The sequence below is a fragment of the Bos grunniens genome, chromosome 29, assembly GCF_055505025.1.
Source record: "Bos grunniens cultivar Pamir isolate PY7600 chromosome 29, Bosgru_T2T1.0, whole genome shotgun sequence".
In the NCBI taxonomy this organism is placed as follows: domain Eukaryota; kingdom Metazoa; phylum Chordata; class Mammalia; order Artiodactyla; family Bovidae; genus Bos; species Bos grunniens.
Window position 1 is genome coordinate 1,991,830 of NC_141193.1, and position 23,366 is coordinate 2,015,195.

The 23,366-nt window shown below is 65.6% G+C and overlaps 1 protein-coding gene across 7 annotated transcripts; it reads right to left on the reverse strand.

Moving 5' to 3' along the window:
• Positions 1–622: 622 nt before the first annotated feature.
• TRPM5 (transient receptor potential cation channel subfamily M member 5) lies at positions 623–22,743 on the reverse strand. Of its 7 annotated transcripts, none has more exons than XM_086383855.1 (25): positions 22,707–22,743; positions 19,246–19,372; positions 18,709–18,889; positions 17,006–17,172; positions 16,100–16,283; positions 14,751–14,815; positions 14,462–14,653; positions 14,117–14,219; positions 12,675–12,793; positions 12,038–12,361; positions 11,662–11,802; positions 11,432–11,555; positions 10,990–11,135; positions 8,050–8,162; positions 7,676–7,768; positions 7,305–7,563; positions 7,078–7,196; positions 6,779–6,911; positions 6,523–6,697; positions 3,341–3,494; positions 2,697–2,878; positions 2,401–2,533; positions 1,801–1,873; positions 1,417–1,483; positions 623–1,077 (listed from the first exon to the last, which is right to left on the reverse strand). In XM_086383855.1, the coding sequence occupies exons 2-25, from the start codon at positions 19,360–19,362 to the stop codon at positions 971–973; spliced, it is 3,471 nt and encodes a 1,156-aa protein (XP_086239981.1). In that variant the 5' UTR covers positions 19,363–19,372; positions 22,707–22,743; the 3' UTR covers positions 623–970. The 7 variants fall into 7 exon arrangements, with proteins under 7 accessions (XP_086239981.1, XP_086239977.1, XP_086239982.1 ...); XM_086383851.1 differs by having other exon boundaries at positions 3,121–3,494; XM_086383856.1 differs by lacking the exon at positions 11,662–11,802.
• Between the last annotated feature and the right edge of the window lie 623 nt (positions 22,744–23,366).

Below are 23,366 nucleotides of genomic sequence, written 5' to 3' on the forward strand. Positions count from 1 at the left end.
AGCCCATCCCAGGGAGGACTCGCAGCTGCTCGCCTGAAGGCTGGGGTTGGGGGGTTGATGTGGATCTGGGGAGAGCGGAGTGTGAGTGTGGCCGGGAAGCGGCTGCCCGTGGCCCTGCACGCTGCGCTGCCCCCGTGTGTGGGGATGACCGGTGTCGCCAGGACTGCCGACTCTGTGTAGGGCGCTGAGCCTGGTCCCCAGAGGGCACTGGGAGGCAGACGGGAGCCAGCGCGGCTCCCGTGACTGCTGTCAAGCCCCGGCCTGGCCCTGCCGCTGTGTCCCCTGCCTGAGGGAAGGGGTGACCAGCCTGGCTGCCCACTCACCTTGTGTGGGGTTCCCAGAGGGGCTGGGACTCCGTCCCTTGTCGTGTGCTTCACTAAGCAGCCACCTCCCGGGGTCCCCTCTGCCTTGGGCTGCAGCCCCGGGTGTGGGCGCGCTTTCCCAGCTCCAGGGACCGTAAAGCAGTTTTCGGGGGTGGTGGTGGGTCCTCTAGGGGTATGACCTGCCACCACTGCCCAGACGGGATGGCCCGGCACTCGCCATGCGCGCTGTCGGGCGTGGGGGCGGCAGCCGACACAACACTCAGCCTGGGTCTTGGAGACAGAGATTCTAACTCCAAGCGTTTCAGAAAAAGACCAGTCTCTTGGTGGGTGACACAGGTTGGGCGTGGACCCCAAGGCAGCTGCCCACCTAAAGGGAGGCTCCCCACAAGACACTCAGCGAGGCCTGCTCTTCTGGCCCCAGCTGGTTGGCTCTGGATGGGGTTCGGGGGGCCCGTGACACACTGCTGCATTCCCAGGCCTAGGGAGGTGCTGGGCAGGGCGAGGGTGGTACATCGCGCCCGGGGTGCTTGACTGGTGGGGGGTTGTTCAGGCATCTCCACGAGGCCCAGGATGACCAGCCAAGGGCCGTGCCCTCCAGGTCTGGGCCCCTGGGAGTGCAGGGCTCCCTGTGCTTATGTCCAGGTGGCTCAGGGGTTGGAGGGCAGCTGGCCAGCCTCTGGGCACTCTGTGCTACCCAGGGCTCCTCCGTGGTCAGCAGAGGCCGGTGGGTTCCCGCTGCTGGAGTTCTGAGAGTCTGGGAGGGAAGGAAGACCCCTTTACAGCTGCTGGGTGCCCAGTAGGGCAGCCCCGGGGAGAGCTGGCCCTGGGCGGGGTGGGTGGGGGAAGCAGCCAGTGGGGCCCATGAACCACGCTCCGGTTGAGTTGGTGGGTTCCCACAGAGGGCCCCAGTGCCCTAAAGATCGTGGCCAGCCAAGGACCATCCAAAACCTGGGCCTGTCTTCTCCCAGGACAGGTGGAAAGTGGAGGCCTAAGGTGAGGCAGAGGACACAGCCCCCAGGCCTGCAGGCTGGCAGAGGGCTGCCGTGCCCACCCGCCCCCCGAGCGCCTGGGGAATGGGGGCCGTCACACTCACTCCAGCTGGAGCTGCCACGGGCCAGCGACTCGGCCACAGAGGAGAGGAGCGCCGCGCAGTAGCCAACCTGGAGGAGGGCAGGCTGGGGGCTCTGGGGCCGAGCCTGCGTCCACCGCCCCCCCCGCCCCCGCCATCCAGCTGCCCCTGACACCGCTCTGATGGCTGTCACTCAAGAGAGGGAGGAAGAGGCTCCAGCGTGTGTGTGAGGAGTGGACGGGGAGGGGTCTTCAGTGCAGGACCCCTGGGGAGCAGCAGGGTCTCCTCCCAGAGGGGCGGGCACGAGTCCTGAAGCTCCAGGCTCTCTCCGCCCTGCCCCTGCCCTGACTGCATGCCCACCTGCCAGGCCCTGCCCAGGGAGAAGGGCGCCCTGATCCACCAGCCCACCTGAGACTCCAGACGCCTGACGCGTCTCTCCTGTTCCCTCAGGCCCCCAAGGTACTTGGCTACGACGTCCACCCTGTGGCGGGAGCGGGCAGGCAGCAGGCGGCTGAAGGCCAGTGCCCCACACCGGGGGCCTTCCCACCTCCCTGCCCTGATGCCCAGGCCCTTTGGGTGCGTTTGGGGGCCACTGAGCCTCTGTGGGCGCCTGAGTTCAGGGTGCTCCGGCCCCTTGGGCATGGTGGTGAGGGGGCATCAGGGCTGTCCCCACCCACAGGCAGGACCAGGCGCGTGGGTGTGAGGTTTGCCCCAGAGCAGGAAGAACCCCGTGAGTACTGGCACCAACCCCCAAGTGTAGGGCAGGCCTGGCCCAGCAGAGCCCAGTCCAGAGTGAGAGGCTGCTTGTTAGAAACGGGCCATGTCCCCACCCAGTCCAGACCCAGTGACATGAGGGGCCATGCCAGCCTTAAGGCAGCCCGCCATCCCCAGAGAGCTCCCAGCCCCGCCAGCACCTGCTGGCCCTGCAGGGAGGGCGCTGGCCCCCGTGCGTGGCTCTGTGGGCTCGGTGCCCCCGCGGCCCGCCGCACTGGGAGGGCGCCCCCACACCTGTGCGCCGCCTTCCGCAGCAGCTCCTCCTGGCTCTCCCTCCGGCGCTTCTCCAGCTCGCTCAGGAAGTTCTCCTTCTGCACCGCCTCCCAGGTGACCACCTTCTGGTCCAGCGGCTCTGGCAGGTCCCTCTCTGGGGAGCCGCGCAGCCTCAGGGCAGGGCCCAGGCCTGGAAGCCCCATGGTGGGCAGGCCCTCGGGGCTGCCGCAGAGGGGGCCGGGGCCCGCTGCCCGCTGCCCCCGCCCAGGCCCAGGCCCAGGGCCCCTCCGTCCATGCGGTTCAGGCAGGAGCCTCACCTAGGCGCGCCCGCTTCTGCGGGGTCCCCCTCTGCAGGAGCCTCTTGAGCACCAGGCTCAGGTGGCTGAGGAGGATGAACGGGGGCGCCAGTGCGGGGCGCTCGTGGTACTCCACGATGAGGTGGAAGCGCTGGAACTTCCAGAAGGCGTCCGCGTTGCCCTGCACCACCTGGAACGTGTAGCTGCGGGCGGCGGCGGGGGCGCTGCGTGGGCGCGGGCCCTGCTCCCCCGGGTCCCCCACCGCCCCCCTGCGCCCCGCCCCGCCCCCCTGCGCCCCGCCCTGCCCGCCCCCGAGGTCCCCCACCGCCCCCCTGCGCCCCCAGGGTCCCCCACCGCCCCCCTGTGCCCCACCCCGCCCGCCCCCGGGGTCCCCCACCGCCCCTCTGCTGCAGCCTGGCAGACCCAGGCACCTGCCCGCACACACCTGCCAGGCCCGCACCATCTCCTTGGTGCCCTGAGCGCCAGAGGGGAGACCTCCAGAGGGGAGCCCCAGCTCTGGAGTAACACCCCTTATCCAAGCCCCTCCTGAAGGCAGAGAGGCGACTGCCCCCTGCGGTCTGGAGGGCTGGACAGGTCTGGGCTGGGGAGACCAGAACCAAGGCCCCCCCCGCAAAGTGGACAGATCCAGGCGGCAGGGCAGCCACCTGAACATGGCGATGAGCAGGTTCATGAGCAGCACGTTGGTGACCAGCAGGAAGGTGACCAGCAGGAGGATGACCACCCAGTTGGCATAGAGGTTGGGGCAGGAGGGTGAGCCTTCCAGCAGCAGTGGGTGCAGGGAGCAGTTCACGCGGGCTTCTGCAAGGGGCGGGGCGCGGGGGTTGCGGCGGGCCTGAGCCGCCAGCACCCTCGGGCGTTGAGTCGTGTCCCTGTGGTTGAGGCCACCCGGGGGAAGGGCCCAGGGAGGTGGCCAGTCCCCATGCTTTCCCGGGCACAGTCCGGGCTTCGGCGCTCAGACTCCCAAGTCCTGGGACAACTGGGTCTTGGGTGGTCTGCCTGGCCGTGCTGGCCCCGCTTCCACCGCTTTGCTGGGCTGAGGTCACAGCATCCCACGGGCTCTGGAGGCAGAGCCCAGCCCGTGTCACCCCAGCCCCACCCAAAGCTCTGCTCACAGCCAGCGTGGGGGGTGCTGGCCTTGGCGAGGGCGTGGGGTCTCTCCCGCAGGACTTTGCAGGCCTGTGGCTCGCTGCCCGCCACTGGAGTCTGAGCCAGGGCAGGTCTGCACCTTCCCAAAGCCTGCAGCGGCAGAATGCCCTTGACACGGGTTACCGCGGCCTTGAGGAGGAGCTGGCTCCTCGAGCCGTCTGGGCAGTAGAGGCGCGGGCAGTGAGCACCCAGCCTGGGGCAGGCTGAGCTCCAAGCCCTGGACAGGGATTCTGGAGGGGCCGTTATCTCTGAGGGGCCCCTCCCCTGCCTGTCTCAGGCCCTGCAGGGCCAGCCTGGCCCCCACCCCCACCCCAGGAGATGGGAGGGAGGTGCAGATGGAGGCCAGGGCAGGGCACAAGGGTGCGGGGGCCCCAGGGGCTGGGGCGTCTCCCTGGCAGGAGGGCTTGAGGCTGCAGGGGTGACCTCCACAGGCCGTGTGTGTGTGTGGACCTGGACACGCCTGCACGTAGGACTGTGTTTCCCTGACTGCCCCCTCCCTGCCGTCTTCATGCTGTACCTCAGTGGGGGGCATGGGGGTCTCTGTTTCTCCGTGTGTGCCTGTGTCCCACCTCTGGGCTTGCGTGTCAGGCTGGCAGGGCCTGTTCCCCTGTGTGTCTCCCTCATGGGATGAACCCCTCCTGACTGAGGTCCTTCGTGTGAGACCCCTCCCCAGCCGCCCCTGCCCTTGTGGCCTGCAGATCCGTTCTCGCCCTGGGCACCCCGAGCGGCCTGGAGAGCCTGCCCGTCTGATGGAAGCAGCTCCATGGTGATGAGGCGCCTGCGTCTCCCCTGGGACTCTCAGAGGCACCACCACGCCCAGCTGGGAGATGGGTCATCCCGGGGCCTCTTGGGGCCCAGAGCGGGGCTCTGCCCAGGACACTTGGAGCTGGCTTCCGCAGCCGCCCAGGACCCCAGCTGGGACCACGGGCTGCGGATGCCTTCCCTCTCAGCCTGTAAATAAGCAAACCACCTTCTGCCTGCCGGCTGGTGGGCTCCAGAGAGGGGCTGGCCAGGGTCCACTCTGAGAGCCGGGGAGGGGGAGGGACCCTCAGCGCACTGGCCCAGGCTGGCACTGCCACAGTGGGGCTCAGCCTGGCAGCTACAGTGGTGTTGAAAACTGGACCCCTGGGAACCTGCACCCCCTCGTCCTGCCCAGGTGACCCCAGGCTCCTAGGGACCCCGAACCATAATAGAGTTCCCTCGTACCCATGTGTGGCCATCAGGGCAGGAGGGACCCCACCCCTGCCCGGTCCTGGGCGCCCACTTGTCCCGCCTCTTCCCAAGGAGCCCCGTGGGACTGGGGCAGTTGGAGGTCATGGCAGTGTCCCCCAGGCAGGGCCGCCCAGGCAGGCAGGGGCCCATTAAACTAATGGCCTGGAAAACGGCGCCCACGGGAGAGCACACGTCGGGGGGACTAAGAAAACAGCCCAGGAAATGAGCCCGCAAAACCCTCTAATTAGGAGGCAGCTCCCGTGACGGCGCAGCCCCTCAGCCCGGAGCCCGCCGGTCTCAGTCACGTCCTCGTCCCATGGACAAATATTTACCAGGTCACGGGCGCTGACCTGCCTCATTAGCGGCTGCAGTCAGCCTCAGGGACTCTGCGCCCATGATCGCCCCGTGACACCCACCTGAGTGAAGGACCCCCTGCCCCGCTCCGCACCCTGGGAGCGCCCAGCACGGCTGGAGCCCTGGGCCCCCACACTGGTCCCCCTTGTGGGAGGGGCTGGTTCCCCTTCTCCTCCTCCGCAGTGCACCCCAGCCATGCCGGGGCCCACACAGGTGTTCCGGGTCCAGCCTGGGCCTCCCCGAGCACCCCCTACCCCCTACCGCACTATCATGGGAAATTCTCAGAGGATTCTCTGGGGGCTCAGATGGTAAAGAGTCTGCCTGCAGTACAGGAGACCCAGGTTCCATCCCTGGGTCAGGAAGATCCCCTGGAGAAGGAAATGGCAACCCACTCCAGTATTCCTGCCTGGAAAATCCCATGGACGGAGGAGCCTAGTGGGCTGCAGTCCATACGGCACAAAAGAGCTGGACACGACTGAACGACTTCACTTTCACCAGCCCCCACCCCCACCCCTATGCAGGGGCCTCCCTGGAGACACCCCCTCAGGCAAGCCATACAAGCCAGGCATGGTGTTGGGCTCACGTGTCAGGTGGGTCCCCAGAAGCTAGGGTGCCCTCAGGAGTGGCCTTCCAGCCGAGGGCCTCTCCAGTGGGTGGGCCGCAAGCATACTGTCAGTGGGGACGTGCTGGGAGGGCCAGCCTGGGGCCCAGACCAGGCAATGGCTGGTGGTGGGGGGCCCAGCCCTGTGCCCTGTGCCCAGCGCCTGCCCACCCCCCCTGCAAGGCCCCGGCCCCCGCGGCCCTCTCTGCCCACAGCTCCATCTCTGTCTCCCACCCAGGGCCCGAGGTTGGGGCCTCCACAGCTGGCACACGTCAGCCCGGACCTGTCCCCCACCGGACATGACCTGGTGGGTGTGCCGGGCCTGGGGGCCAGCCCTGGGGACTTCCCTTCCGTCAGCATCAGGCCAGGGTCTCCTGTGACCCCCCGAGGCCCTGCTGAAGGGCTGGGTGTCCAGGGTCTTACAAAAGGAGTGTGCTGCTAGGGGGTCTCAGTGCTGTGGCTCCCCAGGGTGGGGCCCCACGTGGAGTCCCCCGGCCCGGGCTGAGTGCTGACCGTCGATCTCATCCAGCGGGATCTGCCCGAAGATCTGCAGGTACGGCCGGTACAGCACGCGGCGGAAGATCCACTCCAGGCGACCGTCATGCGGGTGCAGCAGCGCCTGTGTGGTCACGCCGTAGGCCACGAGCCACACGCTCAGGAAGAAGAGGAAGAAGAAGACGTCCTTCATCTCGGGGGGCGGGGGGCGGGGAGGAGAAGGGTCAGCACCCTCCGGGCGGGGCCCGGCCTCACCACCCCGGCCCGGGCTCACCATCCGCTCCACGATGATGATCTTGGGGCCCAGCTGCTTGTGGACGGCGAAGATGTGGATGAGCCGGAGCGTGAACACCATGAAGTCAATGGCGAGTACCGTGCGGCCGGCCTCAAAGGCCCAGGGCAGCATCCTGGGTGGGCGGGAGGGCAGGCTGGGCGGCTGCCCGTGCCCAGAGAGGGCTGGGGCTTCCTCCGGGACGCACAGCGCGGGCGCCAGGCCCGGGCGGACCCATCCTGGAGGCAGCCCTGCCCCCCAGCCCCCCGAGGCTGCCCCCGCCAGGCCCCGGGGCCCCAGACCTGCAGGTGACCCCGGCGATGAACAGGAAGATGGCCACCAGGTCACACTTGTTCCAGCTGTCCTCCACGTACAGCGTGAGCTTCTTCACCAGGTGTGTGTCCTCATCCGTGAAGAAGCCCTGGCAGGCGTAGATGGCCCGGTGATGGCGGCCCGGGCTCCCCCTCGCGGGGCATGGCCCCTCCTGGGCCGGGCTGTGACCCGCAACCCCCCGGGCTCCGTCACTGACCTGCCGGATCTCCTCCAGCACCAGCGTGAAGACCCAGAAGTAGAGGGCGACCTCAGACCCCGACGGCCCCTGAGGAGGGGGCCAGAAGTCCACCAGCAGGACGTAGGTGAACAGGAAGAGGAAGGCAAAGTACATGACCACGTTCCCAAGGAACACGGTGACGGGCGCCCCCCAGAACTTCCTCCAGCGCGTGAGCAGGAAAGCGGCTCTCCGGCCTCGGTCACGCTCACTCCTCAGCGCCTCGGACAGCTCCTCCGCCCTGCACCCGAAGGAGGCCACGGCCAGTGGTAAGACGGGCACCCGGGGTCCAGAGCTCGCCCCTGCCCACGGAAGTCCAGCTCCCCACCACTGCCCCCTCTGCAGGCCCTCACCTGCTGCCCAGGCCGCAGAGCAGGCTCTTCTCTGTGTCCAGACTGTCCAGCTCTTGCAGGTCCTCTGGGCCTGTCCTTAGAGGGGCCTCCTTGCTGTGAGCACAGGAGCCCCTCAGGGTCGTGGGGAGGGCACCCGAGGCTCCCGCTCGGCCCGAGCACCCGACCAGCGGATGAACTGCAGAGGGATGCGGGGAGGGGGCACGCAGAGGGGCCACGAGCATGTGGGGTCAGGGAGGGGGCGCACAGGGGCCACGCGGATGTGGGCGGGGAGGGGGCACAAGGGGCCACACAGGTGTGGGTCCCGTAGAGGGGAGGCTGGGGTGTGTCGCCACCAGCACAGGTCTGGGGAGCGGCTGCTGTGTGTGCTGACGGACCTGAAGGCGATGAGGTTGGTGTAGATGAGGGCTGGGCAGAAGAAGGCGCCCAGCAGCCGCAGGATGGGGGTGCCCGAGGCCATGTCCCCCCACCAGATCTTGGTCAGGAAGGCCTGAAACAAAGGGGTGGTGTTGCCCCCCCCACACACCTGCCCCAGTGCCCAGAGCAGCCTCCCTTCAGGGTTCAGCTAAGGCATCAGTCCTCCCAGCCTGCAGCCCCCAGAGCCTCCCTCCTGGTGGAGAAGGAACACCTTCCATGGAGGGAGGCCAGGCTCCAGGTTAGCAGGGTTGACTTGCTGAGACCGGAGGTGGAGAACTAACACCCCAAAAAAGATGTCCTCTTCATTATAGGGGACTGGAATGCAAAAGTAGGAAGTCAAGAGATACCTGGAGTAACAGGCAAATTTGCCCTTGGAGTACAAAATAAAGCTGGGCAAAGGCCAACAGAGTTTTGCCAAGAGAACGCACTGGTCATAGCAAACTCCCTCTTCCAACAACACAAGAGATGACTCTACACATGGACATCACCAGATGGTCAACCCTGAAATTAGACTGATTATATTCTTTGCAGCCAAAGATGGAGAAGCTCCATACAGTCAGCAAAAACAAGACCAGGAGCTGACTGTGGCTCAGATCATGAACTCCTTATTGCCAAATTCAGACTTAAATTGAAGAAAGTAGGGAAAACCACTAGGCCATTCGGGATTGACCTAAATCAAATCCCTTATGATTATACAGTGGAAATGACAAATAGATTCAAGGGATTAGATCTGATAGACAGAGTGCCTGATGAACTATGGACAGAGGTTCATGACATTGTACAGGAGGCAGGGATCAAGACCGTCCCCAAGAAAAAGAAATGCAAAAAGGCAAAATGGTTGTCTGAAGAGGCTTTACAAATAGCTGAGAAAAGAAGAGAAGCTAAAGGCAAAGAAGAAAAGGAAAGATATACCCATTTGAATGCGGAGTTCCAAAGTGTAGCAAGGAGAGATAAGAAAGCCTTCCTCAGTGATCAATGCAAAGAAATAAAGGAAAACAATAGCATGGGAAAGACTAGAAATCTCTTCAAGAAAATTAGAGACACCAAGGGAAAATTTCATACAAAGATGAGCACAATAAACGATGGACCTAACAGAGGCAGAAGATATTAAAGAGGGGTGGCAAAAATACACAGAAGATCTATACAAAAAAGATCATCATGACCCAGATAACCACAATGGTATGATCACTCACCTAGAGCCAGACATTCTGGAATGTGAAGTCAAGTGGGCCTTAGGAAGCATCACTATGAACAAAGCTAGTGGAGGTGATGGGATTCCAGTTGAGCTATTTCAAATCCTGAAAGATGATGCTGTGAAAGTGCCGCACTCAATATGCCAGCAAATTTGGAAAACTCAGCAGTGGCCACAGGACTGGAAAAGGTCAGTTTTCATCCCAGTCCCAAAGAAAGGCAATGCCAAAGAATGCTCAAACTACCTCACAATTGCACTCATCTCACACGCTAATAAAGTAATGCTCAAAATTCTCCAAGCCAGGCTTCAGCAATACAAGAATCGTGAACTTCCAGATGTTCAAGCTGGATTTCGAAAAGGCAGAGGAACCAGAGATCGAATTGCCAACATCTGTTGGATCATCGAAAAAGCAAGATAATTCCAGAAAAACATCTGCTTTATTGACTATGCCAAAGCCTTTGACTGTGTGGATCACAATAAACTGTAGAAAATTCTTAAAGAGATGGGAATACCAGACTACCTGACCTGCCTCTTGAGAAACCTATATGCAGGTCAGGAAGCAACGGTTAGAACTGGACATGGAACAACAGACTGGTTCCAAATTGGGAAAGGAGTATGTCAAGGCTATATATTGTCACCCTGGTTATTTAACTTATATGCAGAGTACATTATGCGAAATGCCGAGGTGGATGAAGCACAAGCTGGGATCAGTGTTGCCGGGAGAAATATCAATAACCTCAGATATGCAGATGACACCACACTTCTGGCAGAAAGTGAAGAACTAAAGAGCCTCTTGATGAAAGTGAAAGAGGAGAGTGAAAAAGTTGGCCTAAAACTCAACATTCAGAAAACTAAGATCATGGCATCAGGTCCCATCACTTCATGGCAAATAAATGGGGAAACAATGGAAACAGTGACAGACTTTATCTTTTTGGGCTCTGAAATCACTGTAGATGGTGACTGCAGCCATGAAATTAAAGGACACTTGCTCCTTGGAAGAAAAGTTATGACCAACCTAGACAGTGTGTTAAAAAGCAGAGACATTACTTTGCCAACAAAGGTCCATCTAGTCAAAGCTATGGCTTTTCCAGTAGTCATGTATGGATGTGAGAGTTGGACCATAAAGAAGGCTGAGCGCCGAAGAACTGATGCTTTTGAACTGTGGTGTTGGAGAAGACTCTTGAGTGTCCCTTGGGCTGCAAGGAGATCCAACCAATCAATCCTAAAAGAAATCAGTCCTGAATATTCGTTGGAAGGACTGATGTTGAAACTGAAACGTCAATACTTTGGCCACCTGGTGAGAAGAATCAACTCACTGGAAAAGAGCCTGATGCTGGGGAAGATTGAAGGCAGGAGGAGAGGGGGACGACAGAGGATGAGACGGTTGGATGGCATCAGTGACTCGATGGACATGAATTTGAGCAAGCTCCGGGAGTTGGTAATCGACAGGGAAGCCTGGCGTGCTGCAGTCCGTGGGGTTGCAAAGAATCGGACACGACTTAGCAACTGAACTGAACTGAGAGGTGGGGATAGGGCCGGAGTTGGGGCTAGTGGGGAGAGTCTCCAGCAAGGGAGTCAGGGGGGTGGCTTCCAGGAATGGACCTGCCCACCCCCATGGTCTGGACACTGGCCAGGTGAGGGCCTGAGGGAGCTGGCTGGGGCACCTGCTCTCTGCCCAGGCTGCGCCCACAGCACGCCCAGGGCTCACCTGCACCCCGTCGTGGGCAAAGAAGGCCTTGGTGTCGGCCTCGGTGGCCAGGTGCAGGCAGGTGGTTCTGCTCCAGCAGCGGTTCCGACGCACCAGCAGGGCGAAGGCGCGCTCCTCGCTGTGGCGGTAACACTGGGAGAAGAGGTCTGCGGGGGCGGCCGCTGCTGTGACGCCCAGGCCCACCCGCTGGGCTCCTCCCTCGCAGAGCTGGACCCGCAGGACGGCCCACGTCTGCGCCCGCCCACCTCCCCCGGGGCTGTGAGAGGCGCCCGTCTGCACCCCGCCTCCCCGTCTGGACGTGGGAGCCTCCCTCTCCCCAAGTGTCCCCACTGGGCAGGCCGAGACGTGGGGCTTTGTTCTCATCACACGTCCCATCCGACCCCGCTGGGAGCACCGGGCCGCTCAGCCCCGCCCCGTCCCCAGTGCCCATCCCCGTGCTCACCCAGGGCCAGCTGCTCGTACTTGGCCTCCCGCAGAGTCCGGCCCACCTCAGCCTCCGTCTCCAGGTGGGACATCTCTTTGAGTATCTTGCAGGCGGCCAGAGCAGCGGCAACTCCCTCCTGGCCCTGGGAGAACGGGCCTAAGTGTGCAGCCACCTCCCAGCCCCCACAGGCCTCTCCCAGCGTCCTCCCAGCCCCCCGGGACCCCCAGGCCCCCTCTTGCCCTCCACACCATGGCCCAGAAGTAGGTGGCCATCTCGTGGCGGTTCTGCAGCACCGCCCACAGGAACAGGTCCCTCCAGGGGTCCTCGCTCCTCTGGTTCAAGTCCAGAAGCCCCTTCTGGCCCGAGGGCCTCCGGGCCAGGCCCCGCTCCTGGAGGGCAGGTGTGTCAGCCTTCGGCCACGGCCCCGCCCTCACTCAAGCCCCCAGCTCCCGGGCACTCGCCGCCCGCCCCCACCCGCACTCACCCGCAGTCACGCCCCCCGCCCCCACCCGCACTCACGCCCCACGCCCACCCCACTCGCCGCCCCCGCCCGCACTCACGCCCCCCGCCCGCCCCCCGCCCACCGCTGCCCGCGCCCGCACTTACACCCCGGCCCGCACTCACCGCCTGGTAGAGCCCACGGCAGGCATCGTGCAGGAAGTCCTTGAGCACCCGGGACACCTCGTGCAGGGAGAAGGCGGGAGGCCCTGCGGGCGGCTCCCGGGCCTGCTGGGCGCCCAGCCCGGCCAGCGTCAGCCGGCCCTCCTCGTGCTTGCGCTGCAGCAGGTCGAAGAGCAGGCTCTTGGGGGCCACGGAGCGGTAGAGCTGCTGCAGCCTCCCATACGTCAGGAAGTCCGCCACGTCCGCGCCGTTGTCCACGAAGAGGCGCACGAACTCGGGCTTGTTGCTCACCAGTGCGTCCATCATCACCTCCTCCAGGTCGCGGGACTGGGGCGCCAGGTGGAGGGTGAGAGGGAGCCCGTGGGGAAGGGGTCCCACGGGAGGGGCGTGGGGACCCTCGGCAAGACCCCCAGCTCCCAGGTGCCCCGCCCTGCCTGTCCCTCTGCACCGAGGCAGCCTGCACCCACTGATGGACATTTAGCCCATCCTGCCTGGGATGCCGACAACTGAGGCCCAACGGGAGGTATCCTGGCCTCCCCGGCTCCCCTGGCAACAGCCGGGCCAGGCTGGCCCTGGACGCCACCTGCCCCCAGCCCCTCATCAGGGTCCCCGCCTGGCACCGGCCAGAGCCTGGAGCCACCTTCCACTCCACGTCCCCATTGAAGATCTCGCTCTTGGCGATGTCCACGCGGTCCCAGGCCACGGCCAGCTTCAGTTCGTCCAAGTAGTCCTGCGCCTCCTGGCTGTGGCTCTTGCAGGCTGCGGGCAGGGAAGGCGGAGTGGGTGAAGGGGAACCCAGGCGCCAGCAGAGCCAGTGGGCACAGGGTCCCTCAAGGTGGGTCTCCTAGATGTATGCCACGGAAACGATGCCCTGGTTCCCTCCACACCCTCTGAGTACTGGCAGGAGCCTCAAGACATCCACCCGCACCCCACCGCTGGGAGCTCCAGGACCCCAAGGGGACCCCAGGGCTGGGTGGAATAGTGGGGAGCGCGCGCCTGTCTGGAGGAGCCTTCCCGTCCTCAAGGGTGCCCCCTGCCCCACAGAGCCCCTTCCTGTCTGTGTCCCCGCAGCAGTCAGCCCCGCAACAAGCGTTTACATTCAATGAGTAACACACTGAGCGGCAGCCAGGAAGTGGAGGCCACCCGAATGCTCCTCCACAGGGGGCCAGAGAAACAAAATGCAGACTGTCGCTGTCCTAAAGGGCTGGTGCCCCTATACCGGCTACAGCGCACTGGATGACCGCCCAGAGCGTTGTGCTCAGAGAAGGACTCCAAAGGCCACACGGTGTGTGGTCCCATGTCCAGGAAGTGCCCCCAACGGGCAGGTCCATAGCCACGCAGGCTCGTGATCGCCAGAGGCCGGGGGGAGCGGGGGTCTAGTGGGTCTTCTGGGTGGTGGACATGCTCGGGAGTTAGTAGTACACATGAACCATCTCGAAAAACACTAAAAACCCCTGAACTAACTGAGCACCGTAGTCTTCTAAGGACGTCCCTGGTGGTCCAGAGGCTAAGCGTCCGCCCCCAATGCAGAGGAACAAGCTCACGCCCTGCTCTGGGAGGGCCCCCGTGCCGCGGTGCCCACACAGCACCACCGCTGAGGCCTGGGCGCCCTGGGGCCCATGTCCACGACAAGACGAGTCTCCAGGGTGAGAGCCTGCACACTGCAACCAGAGCAAAGCCTGAGTGCAGCAACAGAGACCAGGCTCAGCCAAAAAACTAAATAAAAATTAGGAGTAAGTAATTAAATAGTTTAAAAATTTTGTGATAAAATACATCTAACGTAAAACCTCCAAAGACAGAACCTCTCGTGGATTTGCATGTCATCATTGTGTGGAGGCCCTGGAAGGTTCTGTGTTCCTTCAGTCTGGTCACACGTGCTGCCGCCCAAGTGAGCAGCGGCTGTACACACGCTCAAACACTCGCACACGCTCACCCGCACTGACACTCGCAGCGGAGTGCAGCCACCCAGGCGCAGGCTCCTGGAGGCCGAGAGCCCGGGGGGTGGGGTGGGGGGGGCTGCCCCACCACCCTCCCCTGCCCGGTGCCTCCCGGGGGGCCCCGGCAGGCGCGGCCCGGCCCCACCTTTCACCAGCGCCTTGAGGATGACTGTGTCCAGCTCCTCGGAGCCCTCCTGCTCGAAGTCGTGCACTGTGAGCAGGTGCCGGTGGGACATGATGGTCTGTAGCTGGGAGCCCAGGACAAAGGCCCGGAGGTGACTGCACGGCCCCCAGCCGGAAGGCCAGCCCGCCGTCCCCTGGGCCCAGGGCAGCCCCACCCTCAGAGCCGGGCATCCCCACTCCACAAGGGCCTGAAGCGGGGGCCAGCCCGGGGGGTTTGCAGCCAGTGGGGCTGGGCACGGACGCGCAGTCCAGGGGCTGGGGTCTAGGGCGGGGGCCAGCACGCAGCCCTCTCTCCGGCGGCTCATACCAGCCCGGTCCAGCGCACGACATCCTCCCAGGAGAAGTGCTCGCTGGGGAACTTCTCCCTAAACTGCTTCTCGGCCACGTGGGGCGTCAGGAGGTGGGGCTGGTTCATGAGGGCAGCGAGCACGTCCGCAATGCCCCCCGAGCCCGCCAGGATCAGCCACGGGGCGGCGTGCTCCACGGCCCTGGAAATCCTCTGAGGCAGGCGGAGGGGGCACAATGGGCCGGGTCAGCGCCAGGCGCCATCCCAGCCCTGGCTGGGGGGCCCCGTGGGAGGTCCCCGCCTGCCCTACCTCCAGGGTGCTGGGGTCCCCGTTGACCAGCAGACAGAGAACAGGGATCTCGATGCTGCTGGTTCCTGTGGACAGATGGAGCACAGCGTCCACCCAGGTGCCCGGGTGAGTGGAGGGCGTGGAACCCTCCTGTGGGGTAACCCCCCGGGCCTCAGACCACCAGCCTGCGGCATTTTCTGGGCAAACTCCAGGCAAGAGGCTTTTCCTCCGGAGAGGCTCCCAGCTGCCGTGTGACCCGGGACAAGGCCAGGCCCACACCCCACTCTCCCGCGTGGTGCTTCGTGGCTTTAAACGTCAAGTCGAACATCGGGTCCGTGGCCGCACCAACCACGTTCCAACAGCGGGCATCTCTCCCCGGCCAGGGCAGGAAGCTCCACTGACCACTTGCCAGGCCATCCGAGTGCCCCAGAGCACCTCAATGTGGTGAAGGAGGGGCTTACCCCCGAAAAAGCAGATGTGAGACTTCAGAATGTGCAGCCCCAGAAGCCCGGGCCTGCCGGGTGGGCTGTGTGGGGAAAGCTTGGCAAGCTTCCGGGAGGAGGCAGGACAGACTGGACCGCCCCTGGCCCGAGAACAGTCCCCTCTAACTCACGAGGCGCCTGCCAAGCGGGAAGGATACTGGGCGGAGCGGGTATGAGCCTCCCGGCTTCAGCAGCCCGGGCCAGCCCTGCGTCCTTAAGGTGAGGGGTAAACACGGCTTAGGTTGCATTTTCACTAAAGAGTGCTCAGTTGGTAGACACACACACACTGCTTATAATATTGCCAGCGATCACACGTATATTGTGATTGTAAATGTTAGTTGTAAATACACGGGCTTTGGCAAATCCCGCTTTCAGACCCGCCCTGGCCACGCTGGAGGCCGCTCCTGGGGCAGCACTGCCCCCTGCAGGCAGCGAACTTCCGGCGGGGGAGGGAGACAGGCCCCTGGAAACTCGCAAATCTCACTTTCTTGGCAGAGCCTGGAGCCCCCAGCCAGAGCCTCTGGTCGGGGTGGGGTCGGGGGGCACTGGAAATGGACCTTCACCCACTCTGCTGCCTGGGGGAAATGTTACCTCCTGGCAGGGACTCCCCAAAGTCGTGTTCCCCATCACTCTGGCCAGCAGCCCCCTCACCCAGGACCCCCCAGTGGCCCAGGTCTCAACACTCCGGCATGTTTGGTGGCTGGAATGCCCGTCCCGGCCCAAGCTGGTGGTCCTTCAGCCCTGGCCACCCCTGCGACCCCCACCACGGTGTTCCCGGCAGCCCCCCTCCCCCGCGGGCAGCCCCTCCCCCGTGGACCGCCCCCCTCCGCCCCTCCCCCGTGGACCGCCTCTCGCCCCTCCCCTGCCCCGCCCCCCGGGCAGACTCACCCCCGTAACCTGTCCTCTGCTCCGAGATATACTTCTCCAGCCGCAGCCGCAGCTCCGTGGGCCCGTCGCCCTTCCCGGGGGACCCTGGCTCCACCAGGATGAAGTGGGAGTGGTTGTTGTCCAGGGGGCAGAAGGGGCCCTGGCCGCCTCCGTCGTCCAAGGGGTAGTGCACGGGGCCGTCCCCCTAGGCACACACACCGTGAGACCCGGGCGTGGCCCACACCCCCAGATGGAGGAAGGGCCGCTGCTGCTGCAGGGGGCGCCCAGGGAGGGTACCCTCCAGACAGAACCCCGTGTGCCGGGTGGAGGGGGGCTCCACTCACGGGGCTGCCTGGCCTTCTGGGGACCTGTCTCAGGCCCCCGTCTGGGTGGGGCAGAGAACACCAGCCAGCCCCAGGTCACAGAGCTTGCGGGGCTGTGGCTGAGCCAGGCGTTTGGGCACCGGTCTGGGTGGGGTCCTGGGAAACCAGGTGCCCACTCCAGGCCTGTGCCGGCTGGGAGCCTGGCAGCCCTCTCCCCACTCGTGTCCTGGGAGATGCTGCCTCCTGCTGGCCGCTCACTGGGCAGGAGGCCCCCACTCCCTCCCACCTCCCTCCACCCCTCCCGGCTCTGGGTCCAGCCCCCGCTACCCTGCTGTGGCGTCAGGTCACTGCCTCTGTCCCTTAGATCAGCCTCACTCCCTCCCAGGCCCGTGAGTGCCGCCCCCACCACCGAGGGTAGGGCTGGTCTGCCCACTGCTGCCCTGGTAGGTGGGAGCTCAGTCACAGATGGTGTAGTGTGGTCAGCCTGCGAGATGGCCCTGGGGGCCTCTGTCAGGCACGCCATCCAGCCCCGAGGCGGCCGACCTCTGGGGGCCTCCCTGATCTGCTTGTCCCACGATCTGAGCGCCCAGAGCCCGGCGCCCACCTGGGCATGGTCCAGGAGCCGGCGGTGCAGCACGCGGCCCAGCGAGGCGATGCCGATGGCCACCACGCGGGCCTTGGTGGACGTGCTGGCCAGGGAGTGGTCGCGCACAGCCTGCCCGACATAGCGGGCGAGGCCCACTCGGAGCGCGCTGGTCAGGATCCAGGCTCCTGCAGGCACAGGGGTCCCTGAGCACAGGGGTCTCCCCAGGCACTCTCCAGGACCAAGGTCAGGGTTAGGGCTGGAGGCAGGCCCCTGCTGCCCTCTGGACAGAGACTCTGACCCCAGCCTGTGCTGGCCCAGAACCCAGGACGTCCTTCTAGCGCACAGAGCCCTCGGCCCAACAGTCAGCAGGGCCTTTGTCTCTTCTACAGTCATTTCTGGGGTGGAGGAGGGCGGAAACCCCCCTCCCTGACTGGGCTTTCCGAAGGCCCAGCCCCTGAAATCAAAGCCCAGGAGTTTAATTCTGACCCCAGCCACCAGCTGGCCAGAGTGCTGTCCCAAGAGATGGGGTGAGGAGGCCTGGCTGTGGACAGCAGCTTATGGAGGTCTCACCCTTCCCTGGGTCTTCCACTTAGGCCTGTTGGCCCCACACGTGGCCAGGCTCTCCTGGGGGAGGCTCTGAGCCCGGGGACCTTCAGTCCCTTGCCGTGTACCCCAGAGTGGCTCCCACCGCCCCGCAGCGCCGCGGAGGGAGGGCGACCATGGGGATGGCAGCTGAGGGCCGGCGTGGGGCCTCTCAGGTGTTCTGACCCACCTGTGCCCTGAGCCGCCTGCGCCCTGACCTGTGCCCTGACCGGCCTGCCGTGACTCACCTGCACCCTGAGCCGCCTGCCCCCTGACCCGTCTGCGCCATGAGCCACCCGCTCCCGACCTGCCTGCGCCCTGACCCGCCCGCACCCTGAGCCGCCTGCCCCCTGACCTGCCTGCGCCCTGAGCCGCCTGCCCCCGACCTGTCTGCACCCTGACCTGCCCGCACCCTGAGCCGCCTGCCCCCTGACCTGTCTGCGCCCTGAGCCACCTGCGCCCTGACCCGCCTGCGCCCTGAGCCACTTGCCCCCTGACCTGTCTGCACCCTGACCCGCCCGCACCCTGAGCCGCCTGCGCCCTGACCTGCCCGCACCCTGAGCCACCCGCTCCCGACCTGCCTGTGCCCTGACCTGCCCGCACCCTGAGCCGCCTGCCCCCTGACCTGCCTGCGCCCTGAGCCACTTGCCCCCTGACCTGTCTGCGCCCTGACCCGCCCGCACCCTGAGCCGCCTGCCCCCTGACCTGTCTGCGCCCTGAGCCACCTGCGCCCTGACCCACCTGCGCCCTGAGCCACTTGCCCCCTGACCTGTCTGCACCCTGAGCCGCCTGCTCCCTGACCTGTCTGCGCCCTGACCCGCCTGCACCCTGAGCCACCTGCCCCCTGACCTGTCTGCGCCCTGAGCCGCCTGCGCCCTGAGCCGCCTGCCCCTTGACCTGTCTGCGCCCTGAGCCGCCTGCGCCCTGACCTGCCTGCGCCCTGACCCTCCTGCTCCCTGACCCGCCTGCCGTGACCCACCTGCACCCTGAGCCACCCGCGCCCTGAGCCGCCTGCCCCCTGACCTGTCTGCGCCCTGAGCTGCCTGCGCCCTGACCCTCCTGCCCTCTGAGCCGCCTGCGCCCTGACCCTCCTGCCCCCTGACCTGCCTGCGCCCTGAGCCGCCTGCGCCCTGACCCACCTGTGCTCTGAGCCGCCTTCACCAGCCCCTTGCGAAGCACATCCCGCAGCCACGGCTTCAAGGCGAAGGGCCGCTCCTCGCCCACCAGCGACACCACCAGGTTGGGGGCTGGCAGGTGCCACTCGGCCAGCAGGAGGTCGAAGAGCACAGACGGGGCCACACCGCTGGGTACCCTCACGAACTGCAGGGTGGGAGCAGGGGTGCAGGGCGAGGGCGCGCTAGGCACAGGGGTGGGCTGGGCTCCAGGGGGTGGGGGCAGGGCCGCAGCTGAAGGCCAGGGCTCCCCAGGCCATCTGGACCCGCTGGGTGACCCGTGAGCGGCCAAGGCTGGCTGGAGGAGGAGCCTGGACCTGTCGTGTGTTGGGGTAGGAGGCAGAAGCCAGAAGGGGCTACCAGCTCCAGAATTCCGCCCTCCTGGGGGCTCCAAACAGACCCCTTATGAGAGAGCGGCCCGGAGGAGATGGGCATCCGGGGCCCAGGGTCCAGGGTAGCACAAGGGGTGGTGCCGGCCAGTCCCCAGGTGGGGGCAGCTCTCACCTTGCCTCGCTTCTTCCCAGACCGTCCGAAGATGATCTCACCCCGGCCCAGGCTCGGCTCCCACGTGTCTCCAGCACCCCTGGGGCTGCCAGGACGGGTGCCCCCCGCGTCCTGCATGGGGTCCTGTCTGCAAGGACAGAGCCCACCCTGAGGGCATGTGAGGCGAGCCCCAGCCCACTTCCTGCTGGAGGCCCTGCCGCCTTCACAGGGAAGCCGAGGTACAGGCGGAAAGGGGGAGCACCTGCCCCAGCGCCCTTCCCTGCAGTCCCCAGCCCTGACCGTGACCCCAGCCCTCCTGCAGCCCCTGGGTCTCAGCCTGCCTCCCGTCTGCATTGCTCTCTTCAAGCTGCCAGAGCTTCCGGCCCAAGGCCAGGATGGAAGCTCCTCCTGGCTCCCTCCCCACCCCGCACTTCTACTCACCCTCCCCCAGCACCACTAGCCAGCCCTTCCGTTGCCACTTCTAACAAGCCTTTGGCAGGGGGTGTCCTGGAAACCCCAAAAGGCAGTGGAAGTCTTGCAGCCCGCCCCATACCCCACCATGCCACAGCCCTGTCAACCCAGGACAGGCATGGACCCTGGGCGCCGGCTGCTGAGCAGAGGGGGCGGCAGGCAAACAGGGGCATGAAGCTCAGGTGAGGAGGGATGGGGCCCCCTCCTTACTCCCCACCCCTCCCACCTCCCAGACACCTGCCCACCGAGTCCTCATTCCGGCCCAGCACTGCCCATGTGCCTGGAGGGGTCCCAGGAACGGCCAAGGGACAGGACCTGGGTCCCATCAACCTGCCTGATGGCAAACGCCCCTGTGCCTCCTGGGCCCACCGCAGACCAGCCACCCAGCTCCCTGCCCCCGGGCCACGGCCCACATGCCCCCCCGCCGCAACCTGCTGTCTCCAGCAGCCTCCTCTGCAGACCCACGGGAAAGCGCATCCGCCCCGCCCTGGCCCTCCTGTGTCCACAGAAGGAGCAGAGCCGATGGGACCCCAGGTCCCGGCAGAACTGAGATGCTCTGCCCCACCAGGCCCACTCTGGGAAGCTCCAGCTCCACGGCTGCCCCGTCCACCGCCGTCCCCTGGGAGGTGCCCTGGGCAGGGCCCAGCCAGGATGGGCCCTCTGTGAAAGGAGAGTGACTCCCTTGGTTCTCAGGGCCAGGCCAGCCCTTTGATTCTTAGAGAGGGCCACCTGTGCACACAGGCGGGGCCGGCAGGCGTGGGCAGGGCCCCTGCAGGCCGCCACGGGCCCGCCACCGCGTCCCCCAAAGTGACGCGTCCACGCCCTCGCTCCCGGGGCCTGCGAATGCAGTTGTTGTGGAAGTAAGCTCTTTGCAGATGTGATCAGGGAGAGGGGCTCATCAGGATGGGCTCTGATCCACTGGCCAAAGTGGCCTTAGAAGGAGGGGAAGAAGCCGAGTGAGGATGGACACAGAGGCTGGAGGGATGCGGCCGAGGCTGGGGATGCCGGTGCCCAGCAGTGGGAGGAGCAGGAAGGACTCTCCCTGGCCCTGCTGGGAGAGCGGGCCACGCTGCAGTGGGCTTCCGGCCTCCTGAGCAGAGACTCGCTTCCCCTTGTCCTCCGCCCTCTGTGGGACTTTGCCACGGCTGCCAGGGCACTCCTACAGCCCGTGTGTTGCCCGCACACCCAGGCCCCGTCCCCACACACAGCCTCCAGGCTTGGAAAGGCCGTATTCAAATTCCCCCCATCCCTGCTCTGGGGGAGGGTGGGGGAGGATTTGCATCCGCCCCACCCCGCACCCTTCTCCCTGCCCCGCGCTGGGCCCCCACTGCTGGGACACACACAGGGAGTGGGGGGTCCTGCATCTGACCACAGAGCCAGGGTAGGGGCTAGGGGGGCTAGGCCTGGCCCGGGCTCGGGCACCCCCTTGGCCCTGCCGCCCTTGGGGTTATAACTGCTGGAGGGTCCCAGGCGCCCTAACGAATGACCACCCGCTGGGCATCTTAAAGCGACAGAAGGCTCTGGAGGCCAGAAACCCCAAATCAAGGTGCGCAGGGCCTCGTGCTCTCAGCAGGCTCTAGGGCCTTCTCACCCCGTCCAGCTCTGGGGGCTCCAGCGTCCCTCCAGTCTCTGCCTCCATCTCCCCATCTCCTTATAAGGACACCGGTCACTGCTCAAGGGGCCGCCCCACTCCCTATGACCTCACCATCACTCAGTGCTTCTGCAAAGACCCTCTTTCCAAGCATTCTGATATTTGGGGTGGACGTGAACTTGGGGGGATGCTCTTCAACCGCAGAGTGTAGGCAGCGATGTGGGGAGCCTTCCCACCGTATGGGGGGGACAGGGCAGGGCCTGTGGGGGTGGCCTCCCTCCCCACCGCTGGACGTACCCCGGCCCGGCCTGTGGGGAGCCTGGGTAGCACTGGAGTGCTCACGGTCCGTGAGCCCCGGGCTTGCTCCGCCGGGGGGTGGGCCTGGGGCCGGCCTCTGTCTCAGGAGGGGTGCTATGGTGCCCACCCAGCCCATGCCGCCCTTTCCTTGCTGATAGGCAGCTGGTCCTAAGCCCCAGTTTTGCCTTCTCTGGGGCCACCACCTGACCCCTCACCCCACACCCCTCACCCCAGACTCCTCACCCCCAACCCCGAAGGCTGGTCCCTGGCCTCTGGCTTCCCAGCCGAGGGGCCAAGGAGCACTGGGTCCTGTGCCGAGTGCTGGGGGGTCACTGAGCATGGTGGGGGTGGCCGTGAGCGCCAGGGCGGGGGTGAGGGGGGCAGCGAGCGCTGGGGGTGGGAGGGGCGCCAGGCAAATGGGGCCGCGGAGCGGGAAGGACATGCAAACATCGGATTTGCATGAGCAGGTGTCCGGCTCGAGGCCCCTGTTCCTGGAGGGGGCGGCGGAGTCCAGGTGCCCGGGGGTCCTGAGTCGTCCCCGCTGGAATCCCACCCCCTACCCCTGACAGGCAGAAGAAAATGGAGGCGAGCTCTTCAGCTCCGGCAGCTAAGGCGCTGGGGCCCGTGCTCGGGGCGGGCAGAGGGGCAGATGGCCAGCCCTGGTCAGGGGTCTCCTGAAGTGGCCTCCGTGCCGTGGACCTGGGCAGCCAGGCCCTGGGGGTCCCAGCCCGACCCCTCCCAGGGCCGTGTCATCGGGGCCAGCCCCTCACCACTCGGGCCCACCCCTCCCTCCCGAGATGGGAGAATGTGGTGACCAGGAGCGGGCGCCCAGGGGTCCCACGCTCTGCAGCCAGCACTCAGCCCCCACCCAGACGGGCCCCGGCTGTGAGCGCCGGCTCCCTGCATCTGGCCCCCAGAGCCCTGGGGCTGCTCCTCCGGACCAGACCCTCTGCAGGTTCCTTCCCGGACACCCCACCTCACCCACGGAGGGACCATCCGTCTGCAGCCCCAGGAAGGTTGGACTCGTTCCAGGGTCCAGGGGGAAACCGAGGCACGGGGCAGAAAGTGACTGGCGGCAGGGCGCCCCCTCCTCCCCCATGGGGGCTGGCAGCCGGGCTCCTACCTGCCTGCTTTCTCCCTGAGGCCCGGACGTGTGACTGCCGGCCAAGGGGCGGGTGGAGGGGCCCACAGCCCGCCCGCCTGCCCCTCCCCGCCCACCACACCTGGCACCTGGGCAGCCAATGCCGTGAGCAGAGCTGGGTGCCGCCTGACCTCGGCCTGGCCCGGCCCACAGGCCTGCTGTGGCCAAGCCACCAGGCACAAGGGCCAGCCGTCCCTCTCTGATGGGCCCAGGGACCCCTTGGGCAGCGCCAGTCTCCTGGTGTCAAGAGGCGGCCCTGTGGGGGGTGGCGGCGTCGCCCCTCCTGTGTCTCTGCTTCCTCCCGGGTCTCGCCCATCTCTCCAGCAGGTGGGAGTGGCTGATCCCAGGGGGTACAGCCCAGCCGTCCCTGGAGGGGGCAGAGACTGTCCCCTCCCTTCCTGGGTCCCGCCGAGCAGAGGTGTCAGCCCCCAGGAGTGCTGTCCTGGTTGGTGGGCAGGCTGCTGTCAGCAAGCAGGCTTCTCACAGACACTGTCGCTCCACCGAGGAGCAGCACGGGGAGGCACCGGGGCCCTGGAGCCCAGGGTCCCGGCTCACGCCCTGCAAATCCTTCTGTCTCTCTAACTCTGGGCGTTGGTTTCTCTGGAAAATGCGGATCTAAGCAGCTCGGCTTCTGGGGGTTTG

Coding starts and splice junctions, on each gene's coding strand:
- TRPM5 (XM_086383850.1), bottom strand. CDS start 19,362: ATGCAGGACGCGGGGGGCACCCGTCCTGGCAGCCCCAGGGGTGCTGGA. Junction 17,173..18,708: donor GAAGGCGGCTCAGAGCACAG/GTGGGTCAGGGC, acceptor CTGTGCCTGCAG/GAGCCTGGATCCTGACCAGC. Junction 1,874..2,400: donor CTGCGGAAGGCGGCGCACAG/GTGTGGGGGCGC, acceptor CTCCCGCCACAG/GGTGGACGTCGTAGCCAAGT.